We start from the raw sequence: 17,381 nt of genomic DNA, 5'->3' as shown, positions 1-17,381 counted from the left end.
AAATTCGGACTAGAATTTTTAGCTTTGATTTTGTTCCGAAAAAGACGCTTTTTTCTAGATATTTTTTATGGAAATGATGGAAATTTTGAACTTTGTAATATGCTTTTATTTCACTTAAATTTGAAAACAAATTTCGACGTTAATAATTCCTGGATGAGGCAACTTTCATATTGAGCTTCTAGGTACGTGCATAAAACGCACATGTTAATGGCTTTTCAATTTCAATGATAATTATTAACAAAACTCGATCAAAGTTTCATTAAGCCCTCCGGGAAATATCTTCCGGTAATTAGTTTTCACACAACAAAGGCTCAATCACGTTCTACGTCCAAATGACAGCCCTTCGGGATCGAGTAAAAAGGTGCCAGAAAATTTACACCTTGTCTCAGGGAAAGTTCGATTCACCAGCTCGTCGGTGTCGAATTTTATCGTATGTATGGTGGAAAATAGTATACGAAACTCAAAAGGAAAAGGGACGAGGGGGAAGAGTGCACGCAAATTGCATGCTTGCAACTCGAGTCGAAATACGAAGTTCGAGGCTTCTCAGCGTATCGATTTTCCCTTGTTGCACCGTATATCGTCGACACTATTTTTTGAAAATACTTTTTTTCAAAAAATTGAATGAGCATTGAATTTGAATTTTTCAATGAATTTTGACTGTGATTATTCCATTTTTTAACTGAACAGCATTTCGGTCGAACAGATTAGAAGAAAGCTCGTTTATTTTTTCGTCAAAACAGTTTTGTCTCCTAATACCCCATCCCTCTATATGTCATCGTGTATGGATGAAAAAAGCAGAAACTTCCCAGCCGCCAGGAGGCGTGATAGTTTTTTTCTTTCGATAATAAAAAAAACACTGGGCTCAATTCCTATGCCAAAGTCGTGGGAAATGTACAGAAAGAAAGAATGAAAAGAGAAGAGGTGAGAGGAGTGTGTACATTAGTGTACGTTCGAACAGGGAAAGAAACAAAATAATCTTTATTCACAGTGTCAGGTGCATGCCGGTTGCGATACAGAGTCTGTGGGGGAAAAAAAATGACAAAAGTGTCGTTACGAAAAAGGAATAAACCGAGTATAGAAACCTCAATATTTCAGTCGATCAGTCGGGTTTGAAGAAAACGAGCCTCGATTGCTGAAAAAAAGGTTTTTTTAAAATCTGGAAAATTCTGATCGGTTGCTGTTTGTAGAAAACACGATTTTATTCCAACCACTTACGTCCACTTTGTAATGAATGATTAATTAACTTGTTACCACCGCAGAATTAAGGGCATAAAAGTGAGGTGCAGATGCTTATTTTTCTTTGCAGCTGCGTGATTTATTTTTCTATGGAGCAATAGATCCATCTTATACTTGTCTCTGTCGAGAATATGATAAATGAAACTTCGAGGGACTGAAACTTCCAAGCGAATGTGCATACCATGCCGATGACGCTGGGTATAAATCATTAAAAGTGATGGGAGCGTCATGGAAAAAATGTGCAAAAATTATTACAAATTTCTTTACTAAACTCCTGTCTCTGATCTAGTAAAAAAAAATGGCTTTCCACTGACGTGAATATGCAAAAACTGATATCGTGAAACAAACAAAAATGTATTTTTTTGGTACTTTGGTATCGAGCTGTTGAGCATTAAGTTTTTTTTATAAAAATATTGGATTTTTTAGAATTCTTAACAGAACTTGATAGTGGTGGAATGAAATAAATGTGAAATAGAATAGCAGAATAAATTGATCGCAAAAGTACGCGACAGTCCCAGAAATACTTATCCAAGCAGCAATAATTCTTTTCATGGGCTGTTTTTTCCTTAAACACTACGATAAATTTTGACTTATCCACAATGACATCGACTTTATGCGGAAAGAATTAGTTCCCCGTGGTGTACTATCACTTTTCGTAAACGTCGGGAAAACGGCAAAAAGAGCTGAAGGAATGATAGGCGAAGAGCATTCGTGATAAAAGAAAGAGGAGAGTTCCGGCAATTACTGAGCGGATCCAAGAATTTACGACATGTCGATGCCAAGCGACGATGCTTTAATATTATTTCAGATATTCCACACCGACGAATCGATTTCCATTTGCACTAATACGGAGTAGATTTCTTCAACCGAGAAGCACTTTTTCGATATTTTTTTTTCATCGATCGTTAAGACACCAAATTCAGTGTTGATAAAAAACTGATTTTGAAACGAGCAGAATCGTTTTCCCCCTAAATGCTACGATAATTAACGATAATAACACAATTACAGCGATATTTGTAAATAGTGCTAATGCTCGATTTTTTTGGCTCCTGAGAACAAATTTTGAGTTGCTTCGTGTGACGCATGCAGATGAGGTGACCGATATTAAGGTAGTTCATGCACGAAACGATTTTCTTAAGAAAGTCTTTAAATTTACACAGAGTTTAAATAGGCAGTTGGCTGACACGCATGTCAAACTTTAAAGGGTTCTTTTTATTGGTTATTTAGATGAACGTGTTTAAATATGAAAATACTGATAATGATATAAAAATCGTTTGTCTTTCCATAAAACGAATGAACGCTTCTTACGAAATTCATGGAAAAGTACACACTAACAATGAAGTATATAATGAAGGTTTGGAAAAAATTTGAGACGATTTTCTTGCTAGTAATAAAGATATATTGCGTTGAAGATTGAAAAAAATTGGTAAAATGAGTACTCATAACCTCGCATTTGCTCATTTCTGTATTTTATTTCTTCTTGGCTTGGCCCATTCCTGTCATTGCCTTCTGTCTTTTTATTAACACTTTTTTCTTCATCTATTTCCCTTCGTGTTTCCCTTTGCGCTCTCTGAAGCGATTTTTTACATGAAGAATTAAAGTATTTTAGCCAGGGACGAATGAAATTTCGGGTTCAGTTAGTAATGGATCCTCGATTAATTAATGGCTTGTAATTTCATTCGCCAAAAAATGAGTTGAAGAAATGTATTTACAATTTTGGATTAATAACTCTTACATTAATTTAGAGTGATAAAAAATTGACCCAATTTAGACACCCGTAAAGTGATCTACCTTAAGATCCGATGAAAGTAGATTTTACTAGAGTCGCAGTTTCTGGCTTCGCTTTGTTCACCGATATTTCAATTAAGACTAACCAATTCATGGCTCCAGGTCACAAAATATTTTGTTGTTATGAGAATTCCTGTAATGAAACTCCAAGGTAATTGAGGGCACGGGAAAAGAGCAAAATTTATAAATTTGTCAAAAAATTAATGAAATCCTAACAGAAGAGGATCCGGATATGCTTTTCCATATTAACTTCGATTGATATCATAAATTAGGTTTTCTAGACATTATTACTTTGTCACCGGCCTGTTACATCGAATTTCAGTCTGTGTCCAACTGATATATTAGTCATTAGGGAAAACTCTCCCGTTAATGTATGGCTCGTGTCGCTTTTTATCCACGTGGAGACTTTCCTCTCCCTCACATACATTTTTTCCCACAATCACACACCCCATACTTCGAAATCTCTCATTTGGAAAACTCGAGAGTACAGATTCTTGATTCCCAGCACGATCCGAGGCTCCCGACTCCGCGTCTGACCACGTACCGGTCGTTTCTACTGTGGCCAACCCACACGTACGCTTTCTCTACTCTTTTATTCTCCGTTTGACCCGGTCCGGTGAGATTTTTTCTTGGGTACAACACGATACTTCCTCTCACAATTAGTGTACCTGGGTTACACAATTACTTCCAGTTTTCGGGAGTTTGATGATCGAACTAAAATATTTGGAATACAATTTTTCACAGCGTTGAGATGCATCAGCACGGCGCCGTCGTTTCTCGTTGTTGCTTCTGTACAGATTTCCTGATTTTTTGCTCTCGCCTTTTTCGGAGCTTCAGAATTAATGGTAGCGTGAAAAAAAAGTTTTTGAAAATTTCTCACAACTTCCTGCGCCAGTGTGATTATATTAAGTAAAAATTTCTTTGGTGATATTCGCAATTTCCTAATTCGTCGTTCCTAAAAAAGTGACGTAAAGAGAATTGCGAAAGACGAAGGGACCAGTAAACTTGGAAATATCCGAAAGCGTTACGACGATTCATCCAATCGATTCATACCCAATCTTCAATTTTCATTATTTATCAAATCCAACCGCGACCGAGTATACAAACACTCGAGTATTTTCTCCCGGTGCAAACACACTCGGAATTGTTACTCGAGGAAATGGAAACGTGGACGGTGATATTCTTTCCCGGATCCAAACTTCTCAGACTTGTTCGTTGAAAGATGGCACATCGGTACACAACACGCGTATGTGCGAGTTCCTGTACGTACATACGTAGCGTCTGTAGTGTAAATATCATATAAATAAGAAGAGACGGTGAGAAATGGAGCTGCGAAGAAACTTTTCTCGTGAATGTGTTCCTGATATTCGTCGCGACTGTACCAGCCAGGTTGCATCGCCCTTTTTCATCCCCTTTCACGTGTGTACACAGGGCTCTTCATGAAAAAAATCCTGCAAATCTCAATCATTTTCCCTCAATCACATATTACGCTGACGAACCAAAAAATAAACTGTTTGCGTCGTGGCGTTGTGTCGCGGCTTCCCCGGGGATTTTGATACTCAAAGACCCAGCAGTACTACTCTGAGAAAAAAAGTCATTGGAACAACGAAATGTGGCGTTATGTGGCGCCAATGAAATATACGATCATCCTAAGGTTAAACATGATTAAACGAATAAATAAAAACGACGCTCGATGCTATCTCGTGATGCGAGAGGTTTGGTGACGTCGTCACCAGCATTTGAGATGCCTGAGGACACATCGCCTTGTTCGGGGAGTACAATGGGGTCCTGTGTCCAAGGGCAAGGAATTCGGGTCATGGCGAGAAGGGCTGAGGCAGATTTGGACGAGATGCGGAATGGAACACACCATTCCACTACACCCCACTAATTCACTGTGCAACAATTCAGTCATAGAATAAAGTCAGAAGCTTAATCAACTATCTTGTCCAAGATTTCTTACATAAAATAGTTTTAGAATAGACTGTAGATTCATTCTCTCCAAAAACATTGCAGTTAAATGAAGAAAACTCTTCCCATAACATCGATTACTATTGAATCGACAATTCTTTTTCCTCAGTGTGCAAATTGAAAATAAGCTCTTCTCTGGTGACAATTTTTATTGATTTTAGTAATTCCTGAAAAAATTCAGATCAAGCAACGTGCTTGCTTATTCATTTATTGCAGCGATGATCTCTTCGTTCGAGAGGAATCATCAAAATGTTTAGTGATTCGGTTTCGATCGGCCCACACACGTTGACGGTACTTCGGTAGTTCGATTTCCTTCCCCAATTTATGAAGCAATCGGAGCTTTTCGTTACGGATAAAAGCTCCGAAGATTATGTACAGAGACACATCGGTGTCGAGCCTCTCCCGTGGCTCTTGATACGTGCTTCAGTGTGAGTGTCCACGTACATATGAAAATATTTTAACATATGGATATTTATTAAGGGCTATACACAAATCATATATGTATATTTTGAATATATAGGTTAAGCGTAGAAAAGGATGAGAAGTCCGGATATATATAAAGCAGTATATCGTTCCTCATCGTGGAGAAACGAGAGATAGACTCGGGTCGTTTTCTCCGAGCGTGACTTCGTTCTCATCTCCTCTTCCGCGGGGATACCAAAAAGTATATATGTTGTAAAGTACACTCTATTTCTTTCCTCTCTTCTGTCCCTTCTCACTTAACCTTTTCTTTTTCCTTGCATGTTCACTGGCACCAAATCGCGGGGGGAAAAGGAATCCAACCGTAAATGGAGCTTGATACAGTGCCAAGATTAGAATTTAGTGTTCGAGATGAGAGGAGAGAGAGAGAGAGAGCAAACGGCAAAAATGTTTAATATGAATGTTGATGTATGTGGGGATCGGAGCAGAGCACGGTACCTAAGAAAATATGGGATTATTGGCTTTGATAAATGTCATAAATTTTCATTATTTTTTTGGTTGAAGGCTACACAAATGAAAAACACAATTTTCAATGAAAATTTTCGGGACGATAAGCTTTTCATGTATCACGTCGAAACGGATCGTGGTGGGAGATTCGATAAAACATGGGAATCGAAAGCTCAATGATGCTGAAGTTTGCAACGTTGAAGTCCAACGAAATGATCCAAAAAAATTTTCCAATAATGAGAGTAATTCTTCAATTGACGATTCAAAAAAAAATTTCGTTCATGTCGCTGGACCTCGACGTTGCAAACTTCGGGGTCGTGAAAGCTCAGAATATTAGAGTTGACTTAATTCTGTAATATCCCTAATATTTTTTGCATCGTTTTTTACATGCTGGAAAGGGAATGAAGGATCGTGGTAAACGTAAGAGAAAATTGAAAAAATCGTTAAAAAACTGGTGTATCCAAATGATTCAGGAACCAGTTGCTCTAATATCCTGCTCGTGGCACTATAAAATGCCGAAACTGCTACCTCGTAACAGCATTTCACTCGAAATAACGGGAAGAAACTTCTTTCTTTCCTTTCGAATATCCTTTCCGCCATTAATTTTGGCAAATAACACAGCTTAAGTAAATCCCTGCGAGCCAAAATTCTCTGGTGAGGGGAAAAATAAAATTACAGTGGACTCCCGTACACGAGCACTCGTCCAGCCAGCAAACACATTTTCGTCGTTCGATATTTTTTGCTTTCTGTCGTTTTTTAATTTTTTTTCTTTTTTTATTTTTACAATACGACCTCGTGTTACTTCACCTCACCAAGAGTTTTGTAGTTCCGGCTGCTCTCCTCCTCTTTCTCTCACTCCAGACGCGCTTAAACTAAAGAAAATGTCCTCCCTGCCGCAGCATCGAGGGTAAAGTTAGTAGTAACAAATTTTACTCCTCTGTAGACTCCGGATGAAAAAAGAAGGGCTGAGTAGAGAAAAAAAATCGTAAAATGGGCAGTGGGATAAAAGCTGTGTAGTCGAGCTGGGAAAACCTTCTTTTATTATCTTCCTGAAGATACTTTATTCGATTCAGCTTTTCTTTCTTCATTCTCTCAGTACTGATCCATTATTGAGTGATTACGAAGTTCTTACGTTACAACGGAAAAGCCGACATGCAAACGTTTCCTTTGCAATGAGTGAATTTTCCCTGGAGCTATGTGATTGGGTCGAAAACACTCTTTCGAAACTGAAACTCACAAATCTGAACGATCCACGAACGTTTTCTTACCGAGCAGAGATTAAACTGTATTGAAGTGATCTCGCATTATGAGACTATCTGAGAACACTATTCATTCGACTTCCCGTTAATCTTCCGTAACAGCGAAAAAAAAAGATCGAGGCAAATAAAAGCAGTTGAATTGATATTGAGAGGTGAAAAAAGACTGAAAGAAAGCGAATTCACTTTTTTGACGAATCAAATTATGAACGCGATCCCCCTCCCAATAAAATGACGAAGAAAAATGGACTTTCGTTACTCATTCCTTTTACTCGAATCCTCAAAGAAAAGCGAATTAGATTCCACTTAATTTCAGCTCTGTTAATTCCAGAATTTTAGACACGAAAGAAATTTTTCGTTATTTTTTCAAGTAATTTTTCATATTCATTATCTAACGGTAATATATGATTTTCATTTTAGAAAGAAATGATTCGATTAGCGGATCAACAGCCTTCGAGCCTTCACTACCGAACATATGGATATCCGAGCAGGATGAATGGGGGTCGATGCAACACCGCAGATATTGCAAAACACGTTGACACGCGGTTCATCAACTAAAAAGGGTCAACTTATGTAGAATGAAATATCGAAAAAACTTGTCATTTTATCACAATTTTTTAATTGTTTTTTTTTGTGGTCTGCAACTTATAAGCTTACACAGCTGCGTACGTTTTTAAAACGTTTGACGAACGTTGGGGCATAAATATTGAAAAAATGGATCGGAGTTAGAACATCGGCATTCTCTTAAACTCGATATTTCTTAATTCTATCAAGTCATTTGCCTGTCGAATACACAATTGTGATTTTGGTGTGATGAGTCAGGGTTATTCAGAGACTTGTAATAATTTGAGGCCGTTTTGAGCCCAATATTTGTCTTTGTTCTCAAACTATGCTTTGAAAAATAAATTTAGTTTTTTCAGATTTTAAAACAGCTTGAGTCTTCTCAGGGATATTTGTGTCGTAAGAAGATTGAGAAAGCTCGCGTAATGGTTATCTCTACATAGCTTGCTCGAGACGAGTCATGGGATCGTTAACTCCCTTATTCACGACTATTTCGTCTCCCCGAGAGACGAGCATTCAATTCGTTCAATGGCTTTTGCCAAAATACGAGCTTGCGCTGCTTTTCAGCCCTCGTATACTAAAGTTTGAGTTTCTAATGACGAAAATCGATCAATTTTTCAAATAAATACTCGAAGCTCTATACGTGCGACGAAAACAATCAAGATCGGCTGTTCGATTTGAATTTTAGTTTTAAAGTTAAAGTCTCTAAACTTGCTGCATCGAGATTGCATTTTGGGTTCGAGAATGGTCATGACTTTTTTGTGAATTTCTGTTCTCAGGATTTGATTTCTGGTCAATCCAATTATTTTGAAACTAATTGGAGAAGCGGATTTCAATAATATAATTATTCGTACCATGCCAACAGTTGGAATCACTTGAACTCTGTAAAATAGTCCACTTGACCGAACCGCAGGTATCAAAATGAGGTCAAGTGTTTAGAGCGTTCCGTTGGCTCATTAAAGCTTGTCGTCATTCTTGTTTTTCTTTTACGCCGGAATCTCCATTGCTTCTTTAACAATATCTCGCAACTGTTGGAGATCTCTTCTCAATCCCTCGGTGTTGGATTCCTCGACTTCGACTTCTCTGGTACGGAAGTAGCGCATTATAAGCACCCCCATAAGGAGACGAAATTTTTGCCGGTCATCTTTCACTACATGATCCTTTTAAAACCATAATTTATCTATCATCAAACTGGCTATTGCCTACTTACGAACCTCGCACACCGAACAGATAATTATTGGATACTTTTTTGGACTAACGAGAAATACACGGTCGACAAAATCCATAATTTATGTTCCATTTACTCCAATTCGGATGAAGAATACTCAAGATTTACTGATCTGTTTGAATCAACGAAATGGAGACAAAATTTTTAAATAGTAACAAATGAAAAAAGTGAAACTCACGATATAACAGCAGCGCTTGAAATTCCATCGCGCTTTTTTCTCCGGTGACGGCTTGATGAGCAGTTTAATAAACTCTCCGACACGCTGAATCTCATTTCCCGTTGGTAGAAGATTGAACGGAGGTGGGAGAGCGTTGTGGGCCATTACGTCGATGTAAACCTACAGCAGAGCAGTATTTTTATCATGTTTTTATATAATGAAAAATGGTGATATATTACCTCGGTTCTACCGAAAGTCCACTCAACGGCAACGTTGTCCGTGAATTGAGTGAACGTGTTCGACATGCAGGCAATCAGCATGTTCAATACAACCACAACGGAAATAAACTCGAAACCTGTTAGGGAATTATTAATTGGAGAATGAATTGCGATCATGAGAATATTCCCGAGAGAAGAATCATTTGAAATTGTAGATTCTTCGAAAACCGAATTTACGCGATATGAAATAAACAAAATTTTTTGAAGTTTTCCTTCAAGACTGGCATTTGAAGCATTTGCAAATCGAACATTAAATTTTTACTTACAAGCGAAAGCTAAATATCCAATCATCTCTGTGAATGTGTGTTTGTTTATAATTGTCTCGTTTTCCTTTTCACCGGCCAAGTTTTCGATTACGACATCAGCACTTTCGATGGGGCTCATACAAAAAATAGCCCAAAAAAGTGTCTTGAGGCTCGAGCCGAAGCCAACAAACGAGGCAGCTTGTTGAGTCTTTATTTTTGTTTCGTCGTCGACCTGCACCATGCCGTCGTAATATTGATACAAGTTGGCCAGCCCTAATACGGACAACAATATTTAATTAGTAACTAAACTTAACGTCAGAACAGAGTGCAGCTTTTCTTATCATAATCGTAGAAATATTGTCAGGACTTTCGCCACGGAATGGTTTCTGATTTTACGAACAATCAGGGAATCAAAGACTAATCAATGCAGTTTTCATCGCACTTTACTCATTTAAGGTAGTTCTGTACTTTTGTTGAAATCTAAAGAACAGGCTGAAATTGAAATGTGGTGTAATAATATTCGTGAACCGACTGTCAAAGTTTCAAATCCATTCATCACTTAGTTTCCGAGATATTCGCGATTAAAAATGGGTCATTTTGTACGCGTTGAGCTACTAACTACCTTAAGCTTCGATACCACATTTTCGTTGCAACAAAGCTTCGTAATCGAAGTAAATGATGATTACCTGCTGAGAAAGCGAGTAAAACAATCATAAATAGAAACAGAAACTTGGTAACGTCTTTGATCATTTTTCCAAGAGACATTTGCAGAGGACCAAGATGATAATCGAGCTGAAAGACGAACAACAGTTTAAAAAACGCCATTATCGTTGCTATGCAGAAGAGACCTTCGGCTATCAAGGTTGGATCGTATCTGTGCCAATATTTTCTGTCGAGATCCCGTTGACCACGATGCTGGACGTCGATCGCAGAAATAACCCAAAATAAGAAAGTCAGAACGAAGATAAAAAGCATCACGACCTCGTACCAATTCCATAGAGAACGAAAGTAACGTCTTCGCCCGTGAACCATGCTAAGACGTATCGCTGCCCATATGTACGATATGACGTACACGACGATCACAGGTTCGAAACCTGATAACAATGAAAATTGTGCTTAGTCAACTGATAAATCTCCTGGAGAAATAGAGTAGAAGAATTTACGGAAAATTGATGAATTCATTAACGGAAACTCTACTTTACAACTCGTGCAACGATTTTTTTTCTTTCTCGCTTCAGCAATGCAATTATCGAAGGTTTTAAAAATATCGCTATCACGATATTCGTACCACTCGCTGGCGGTCCTCGCTGCTGATCGCACTTGTCGATAGTCGTTTCGATGAGCAGGAAAATGAGGAAAATCAAATAACTTGAGATTCCTGACAGAAATCGATTCACTGGGATTTTCCATCTCTTTGATTTCGATATGTTCGGCACAAATATGAGCATAATGACGATTATCGGGAGTATGGGAATGCGAGTTATTACTAACAATACTTTCTTCAGCACTGATTTGTCTTTCCACTCGTACCAATCCCCAATCCAGTTATGTTCGATCACCTATTAATAGGAATTTCTTTGTTAATCAAAAACCAACTCTTCACACGACACCCGTTTATCAAGATTCGTAGAGTTTTTGTTTATTCGTTTGTGCAAGCAGTTGCAGCCTCATTTTTCTGTATTTACTGATGACAGAACAAAAATTCTGAAATTTAATTGAGCAGTAAAACTTTCAGTTTATATTTTGATAGTGCAATTACAACACGAGTCTGTCACGAATCCATTCACGAGTGGAAACGAGATTTTCACTTAAACGAGTGAGATTATGTTGAACCTGTTGAACGTGCGGATGAGCCACGAAGGTTTTCTGTTTGCATTCCATAGCGAGCAAAAGTCTTGGAAACTTGAAATTCGTCTGACGGTTTATTCCGCTCTTTTGGCTCAATATGAGTTCGATTTCTTCGGCTTTTCTGGTACATGCGATAAGATTCGTAGCGAATAGAGCTACGTTCTACTATTACGAAAAGATAAACATTAAAAAATATTCCAGTGTGTATACATGAAAGATACGGAATTGGATAAAAATTTTACAATAATCCTAAAAATAAAAAACCTCAGCGAGGCTCTTGTAAGCTTTGTAAAACTCCCGCTCATATGACGCTGCCTCCTCGAGCTCCACGTACAGTATGAAAGCTTCGAGAAAAGGATCCGGCGAATTGTAACATATGTAGGCTCCATTGGACACCGCTTTGTAACGCGACAGACGGAATTTGTCGATCGTCAATGGATCCTCGATCGCTCTTCTCGGCCTATTGGTGATAAAATCCAGTCACAATCCGTTTTAAAAATATTCAGCATTCATTGAAAATTTTGGAGGACGGTTTTTTCCACATTTTCTCCTCGTTTAAGGTAGATCAAGCCTGTAGGATCTTGTTTTATGGGTGTTGTCTAAATTGGATCAATTTTTACTTCCTAATTAAAGATATTCTATATATTACTCTAATTTAATGTCAGAGTTATTATAATGCAAAATTGTAAATAAATTTTTTCAACTTTTTTTTTGGTGGATTAAATTACAAGTCATTAATTGAACGGGGATCCATGACTGACAGAACCCAAAATTTCATTCATCCCTGGCTAAAATATTTTACTTTTTATGTAAAAAATCACTTCAGAGAGCGCTAAGGGAAAACACGAAGGGAAATAGATAAAGAAAAAAGTGTTAAGGAAGTTGAGGCATTAGAATGAAAATGATGTCATCGCTTTTAAACCGATTGCATCTTATAAAGTGAAGTGTAAAAAAAAATCAGTTAAATTTTCAGACAGTTTAGGAGCGTCGTTGCTGAGAAAAATCAATAACAATTTGGGCCAAATAACATGTAATCTTATGGAAGTCAAGACACATTCAGTGATATCTCCGTTAAAAATGATGCTAAAAATATGAAATTTTTTGGGCAACATGAGCAACGCTTGCTAAATAATGTCAATTTTTTTCAGATTTATTAGGAAATTTGCTGAGATTATATTAATAATAATCTGTTTCCCGTGCAGTTTTTTGAAGTTAGGATCGTCACCATTCGTGTTTTCGACTGAGCTTTCACCAGTTTTTCGTCTTTTTTTCCTCAAATTTTCTTTAAAGTGTATGCAACATTGCCAAACTGTAAACTGGCCTAACTTTTGAAAGGTACAGGTCATAACTTTTGGGTAAAAAAAATGACTGTACAGCCTCAACTTCCTTAATAAAAGTGAGGTTATATGAATGCTCATTACCAATTTCGTTCAATCTTTAACCCAATATATCTTTATTACTAGTAAGACAATCGTCTTGGATTTTTTCCCAGAGCTTCATTATATACTTCATTGTTGTTGTGTACTTTTTCATAAACTTCGTAAGAAGCGTTCATTCGTAAAATGGAAAGAAACGATTTTTTCCGCATAGTCCGTATAATCGTATTTTTCTTCATATTTAAACACGTTTATTTAAATAACCAATGAAACGAACCTTTTAAAATTTGACATGCGAGTCAATCGACTATTCATTTAAACTGTGTTTAAATTTCAAGACTTTCTTAAGCAAGTCGTTTCGTGCATGAACTACCTTAATGTAAACGGAAAAAATGCAGCTTGTTAGTCAATAAAAAATGTATAACTTGTTAATTACAGTGGGAAAGAGTGAAGATCGATATTTGAAAATTTTCCCATACTTGCATACTTCCTTGCAGTTACAGCTCGGTTTATGCGGTTTCGATATTTTGTGACCTCGCTCTGACAGAAGTTTAATTATTTCGTAATGGCCGCACTGAGCTGCGACGTCGAGAGGTGTCATTTCATCAGGAAATTCCGAGCTACCGATCGCCGGCTCGTATTCCGAAATTACAGCTTTCGACCGCTTTTTGTCGAGTATCATCATCGCTATTTCGCTCTCGTTTTCTCGAATCGCGTGCAAAGCCGTGTCGCTACAGTCGATGTCCTCCAACTCCAACAAAATTTCGATCAATTGGTGATTTTTTTGTTGAACAGCAATGTGAAGTGGTGACATATTCTAGTGGACGAAAAAAAAGAGAAAGAGAGAAAAGGACAAATAACGATGGACGACGGAAAGGATCAAAGTGAAACTTTATTGGAAACTTTGTAATTAATTCTTTTGAACTCGACACTTTACGCTGTGAAAAAAAATTGTGTGAATTTGGTAGTTAAAGTTCTCATTTTTCTAAAGAAAATGTGTTACAGAAATATTTTCTCGTAACAATTGTTTATTAACGTTGATTTTGTAGAATTTTGAAAAAATCTTAATACTAAAAAATACAACAATTGTTTAGCTATGAGAAAAGAAATTAGTTGATTTTACAAAATTAAAGAAAATCAATCGTGGCGAACAAAATAAAATGTGCACGTTTAACAGAATCTTCAGATATCCAACGGCGTTTTCGTCGTAACGAGACGACTTTATCGGAGCCAGAAAATTATGTGTTTGCATAAATAATATTTTTGTTGGGTCCTTGTTGAATCAACAAATGTATTTTCGGAGTGTAGCCACGAAAGATATATTTTGCTTGCTTGTCTTCGAACAATCTCAAGTCAATTCTGTTTCACCTGACATTTATTCTATTTATATATATGCATCCGACTATTTCACGTGGAAGAAATCCGAGGATTCTGACAATGAAATAACAATTCACAGATTGATCGAACAGATACGAAGTAGTTTAATCTTTTGTTCTGTCTCTCCGTTTCCTCCGAAGTAATCTTAAACCGATGCCAACAACTGATTGGGGATACGGAAAATCTGTCCTCCATTTTAAAATATACGATCCTCTTCGTTTTTCCTCGTTCTTGGAAGACATTTTTATTTTTATTAGGGGAAGTCACGTGACCGGAAGTAAGTTGAATTCTCGCGGTATTTCCGTTCGGTATTTCTGGCGAGGAGAGAGAGAGAGAGAGAGAGGAGGTGTGTCCGAGAGGTTGAATGGCCTCGGCGTTTTCGCCGTTCTCCACGAATCAGAGGCCACGAAAGGTGCCTCGGGTCTCGTGTCGGCGCGCCTCTTGACTCGTATCTTTTGGGACCCGGCACTCCGCGAGTGGGAGAAAACGAGACCCGGCGAGAAAGACGGAAAGAGAAAAAGGGGCAAGGAGAGGATGAGACAAAAGTCACCGAAGGTCTTGCGAACGAATGAACGGCGCGTACGCACACATACGCCCGTCCCGTTTCATCTTTTTCCCCGCACACGAACGCACTTCATAAACGCCGACGAGGAACGCGTGTAACCATTTGTCGGCCTCGATTTTTCGGCCCCAACAAAGGAGAACGGGAGGATTCCTTCTCTAACGGCAATTTTAAAACCGGGCGACAATCGTGGCTCGTGTGCCACACAGAGGGCTCGAGAGATACGAAAAAAAGATGGAAAAACGCCGACGAGCATTATACACGTATCGGACCGGTGCACCACACTAAACAGGGATTGTTTATTGGCCACTTAAAGAAACGATAAATCGCCGGGCCAACCCTCAACCAAAAACCCCTCGTTTCACTTTATTTTTCCCAAAAGGTCTTTTCCTCGTGGAAAGCGAATGACTGTGAATGAAAAAGAATTTTCCATTCGGCAAGCACTTTTCGAATTCACAATGAGCTCGTTTCTTACAGTGTTTCGGGTTAATGAAGAGACTTGTACGTCGGATTTGGAACTCTCTCAGGGAGAGTCAAATTCGTTCAACTTTTTTGGGTCATTTGAGGACCAACGATTTTTTTTTCCCATCAGTACGTGAAAGTTTTGAATGCGGATTACATAAAATTTCGCTCACTGTCGTTCTTTGTAAAACAATGTGAAAAACTTTCTTCACGATTTCACGATTTCTGAACATCGAGAAGCATCATTCTGGACGGAGTCGTTCCAACTTTTCCTACAACTATTTTCCACCCGGTTATTTACATTTCGGACAATTGATCAATTGATCTTTTTCCGTAAGTTCTATTTGCCTTGGGCTTCGAGTCAAGCGTCCGAAGCATTTGGAAGTTTGTGCGACGAAGAAGGGAAGAGTGAAAAAGAGATGCGGCACTCGTTTGTGACTCGACATTGGCGGCGTTTTTTTTTTTCAACTACAATAGAAAGGTCGAATAAAAGACAGAGAAAAAGAGGATCGGCGCATTGTCGTCGTCAGCTTTACACACCGGTCACAATATTTCGGTACAACGAAACGACTTTTCCGAGCTTATGAGCTCAGCAAACCTTTGATTTTCCGTCTCCGTGTCAGTGGGACGTCCTCGAGCATATGGTGAACGGAGTTACAGAAATGCCGCCGTTTTGCGTTCAGATACACCGCACACAGCTGCTGCTGCTCCTGTATTCTATCGAATTGGTATTAAAAGAGCCTGCTGTGGCTCATAACTCGCAACATGTGTGCATTACATATCATTGTAGAAGTTCATCTTGTACTCCTTGACTTCCGTCATTTAATCTACTCGTGCCCAAACAGCGTCAGTCCTATTTTTCCCCATTCTCCTCTTTCAAAGGGATTCCTAAATTCCTAAATGTGTGGAAAAGGAAAATGGCTTTGAATAGCGCATTCGCGTGTGGGATTGGAGACTTTCTGAAATAGGGCTCTTGCAAACTCGGTTACCGAGTACCGGACCATGGCCATTGCAGGCTCTTTCTTAAAGTTAAAATTTTCCATTTCCATTAGATCCGCGTGATCTCCCTCAACAGCGTTTTAATTTCATTGTGCAGCGTGGAGATTTGTCCTGCAATTGCAAGAGGTGAATTTATTCGAGAGTCTTCGTTTTCCGTTATCATTTTTCTTCAGAAAAAATGATTAAGTTTGTCCCCATAACTGACAGTTTTATCGGTATCCAACCTCGTGTACAATGTAAATGTTAACATGAAAAATGGACACCTCATTAAAGTTATCAATAAAAATAATGTGTTGATCCAGGAATATAAATTGTCTTATAAAATGCAATTAAGAACGATGCGAGTGGTGCCATTAGGATTTTCATCAGCAGCAAAAGCCAAGGGAAAAAAATGGATGTGCAGTCAGAGATTTATCGTTCGCTTTTCCATATATGAAAATACGCGTCGTGAGAGCACCGCGGCAAGAAATAACGCGCGTAATAATAGTACGGCAGTTTTTACCGTGCGCGACCGAGACAAGAAATGTGGGTGCTGCGGCTGCACTCGTGTCCCGTGCTAACAACAGGAAAGGCGGAAAGGAAATTACTTCATGTGCAAAACCCTCCGTTTTGAGTCCTGTTGCGTGTAAACAGCCGACACGTGTACCTTTCCTATGAGTAATAAGGGTTTTAAAACCCCCATGGGCTGTTCCGAGCGGAGTTGATGAGTTTCTAATTCTATTTGCCCAGAAACGTGAAATCCCAGGGTAGTCTGTACTTTAAAAAGTTTCAAAGTTTCTTGAAACATTTTACTGGTACAAAATTCGAATTAATGGGAAGATTCTCGTCAGCTGTTGATGTAAAAATGGTTCGTGCATATTGGGTCGTAACTTGGGCGCACGACAACAGTTTACGTCGTCACGATTGCTTTGATCAAACTTCACAGAATCCAGTATTCGAAGCACTCCTGGCAATTGGATTTTCTAATAAAATAATCTTCCGTTGGTTATTCTTATTCATAATCCGACGATCATGACGTGACCCTGCTAATGGAAAGTAACATAGTTGATTTCTGGATAATGAAAAACCGATTTGGTTGCAGGTACCGACGGTTCAATTGATTTGGGCAATTGC

The 17,381-nt window shown here is 38.4% G+C and overlaps 1 protein-coding gene across 1 annotated transcript; it reads right to left on the bottom strand.

Moving 5' to 3' along the window:
* Positions 1 to 8,722: 8,722 nt before the first annotated feature.
* Positions 8,723 to 13,682, bottom strand: LOC122419150 (short transient receptor potential channel 4-like). The gene is made up of 9 exons (XM_043433450.1): positions 13,348 to 13,682; positions 11,757 to 11,952; positions 11,478 to 11,654; positions 10,933 to 11,203; positions 10,331 to 10,738; positions 9,666 to 9,917; positions 9,361 to 9,476; positions 9,143 to 9,301; positions 8,723 to 8,896 (listed from the first exon to the last, which is right to left on the bottom strand). The coding sequence occupies exons 1-9, from the start codon at positions 13,680 to 13,682 to the stop codon at positions 8,723 to 8,725; spliced, it is 2,088 nt and encodes a 695-aa protein (XP_043289385.1).
* Positions 13,683 to 17,381: the final 3,699 nt, after the last annotated feature.

The sequence above is a fragment of the Venturia canescens genome, chromosome 1 (genome assembly GCF_019457755.1).
Source record: "Venturia canescens isolate UGA chromosome 1, ASM1945775v1, whole genome shotgun sequence".
NCBI classification, from domain to species: domain Eukaryota; kingdom Metazoa; phylum Arthropoda; class Insecta; order Hymenoptera; family Ichneumonidae; genus Venturia; species Venturia canescens.
The sequence above is the reverse complement of the archived record's forward strand: the minus strand, read 5'-3'. Positions and strand labels throughout refer to the sequence as shown.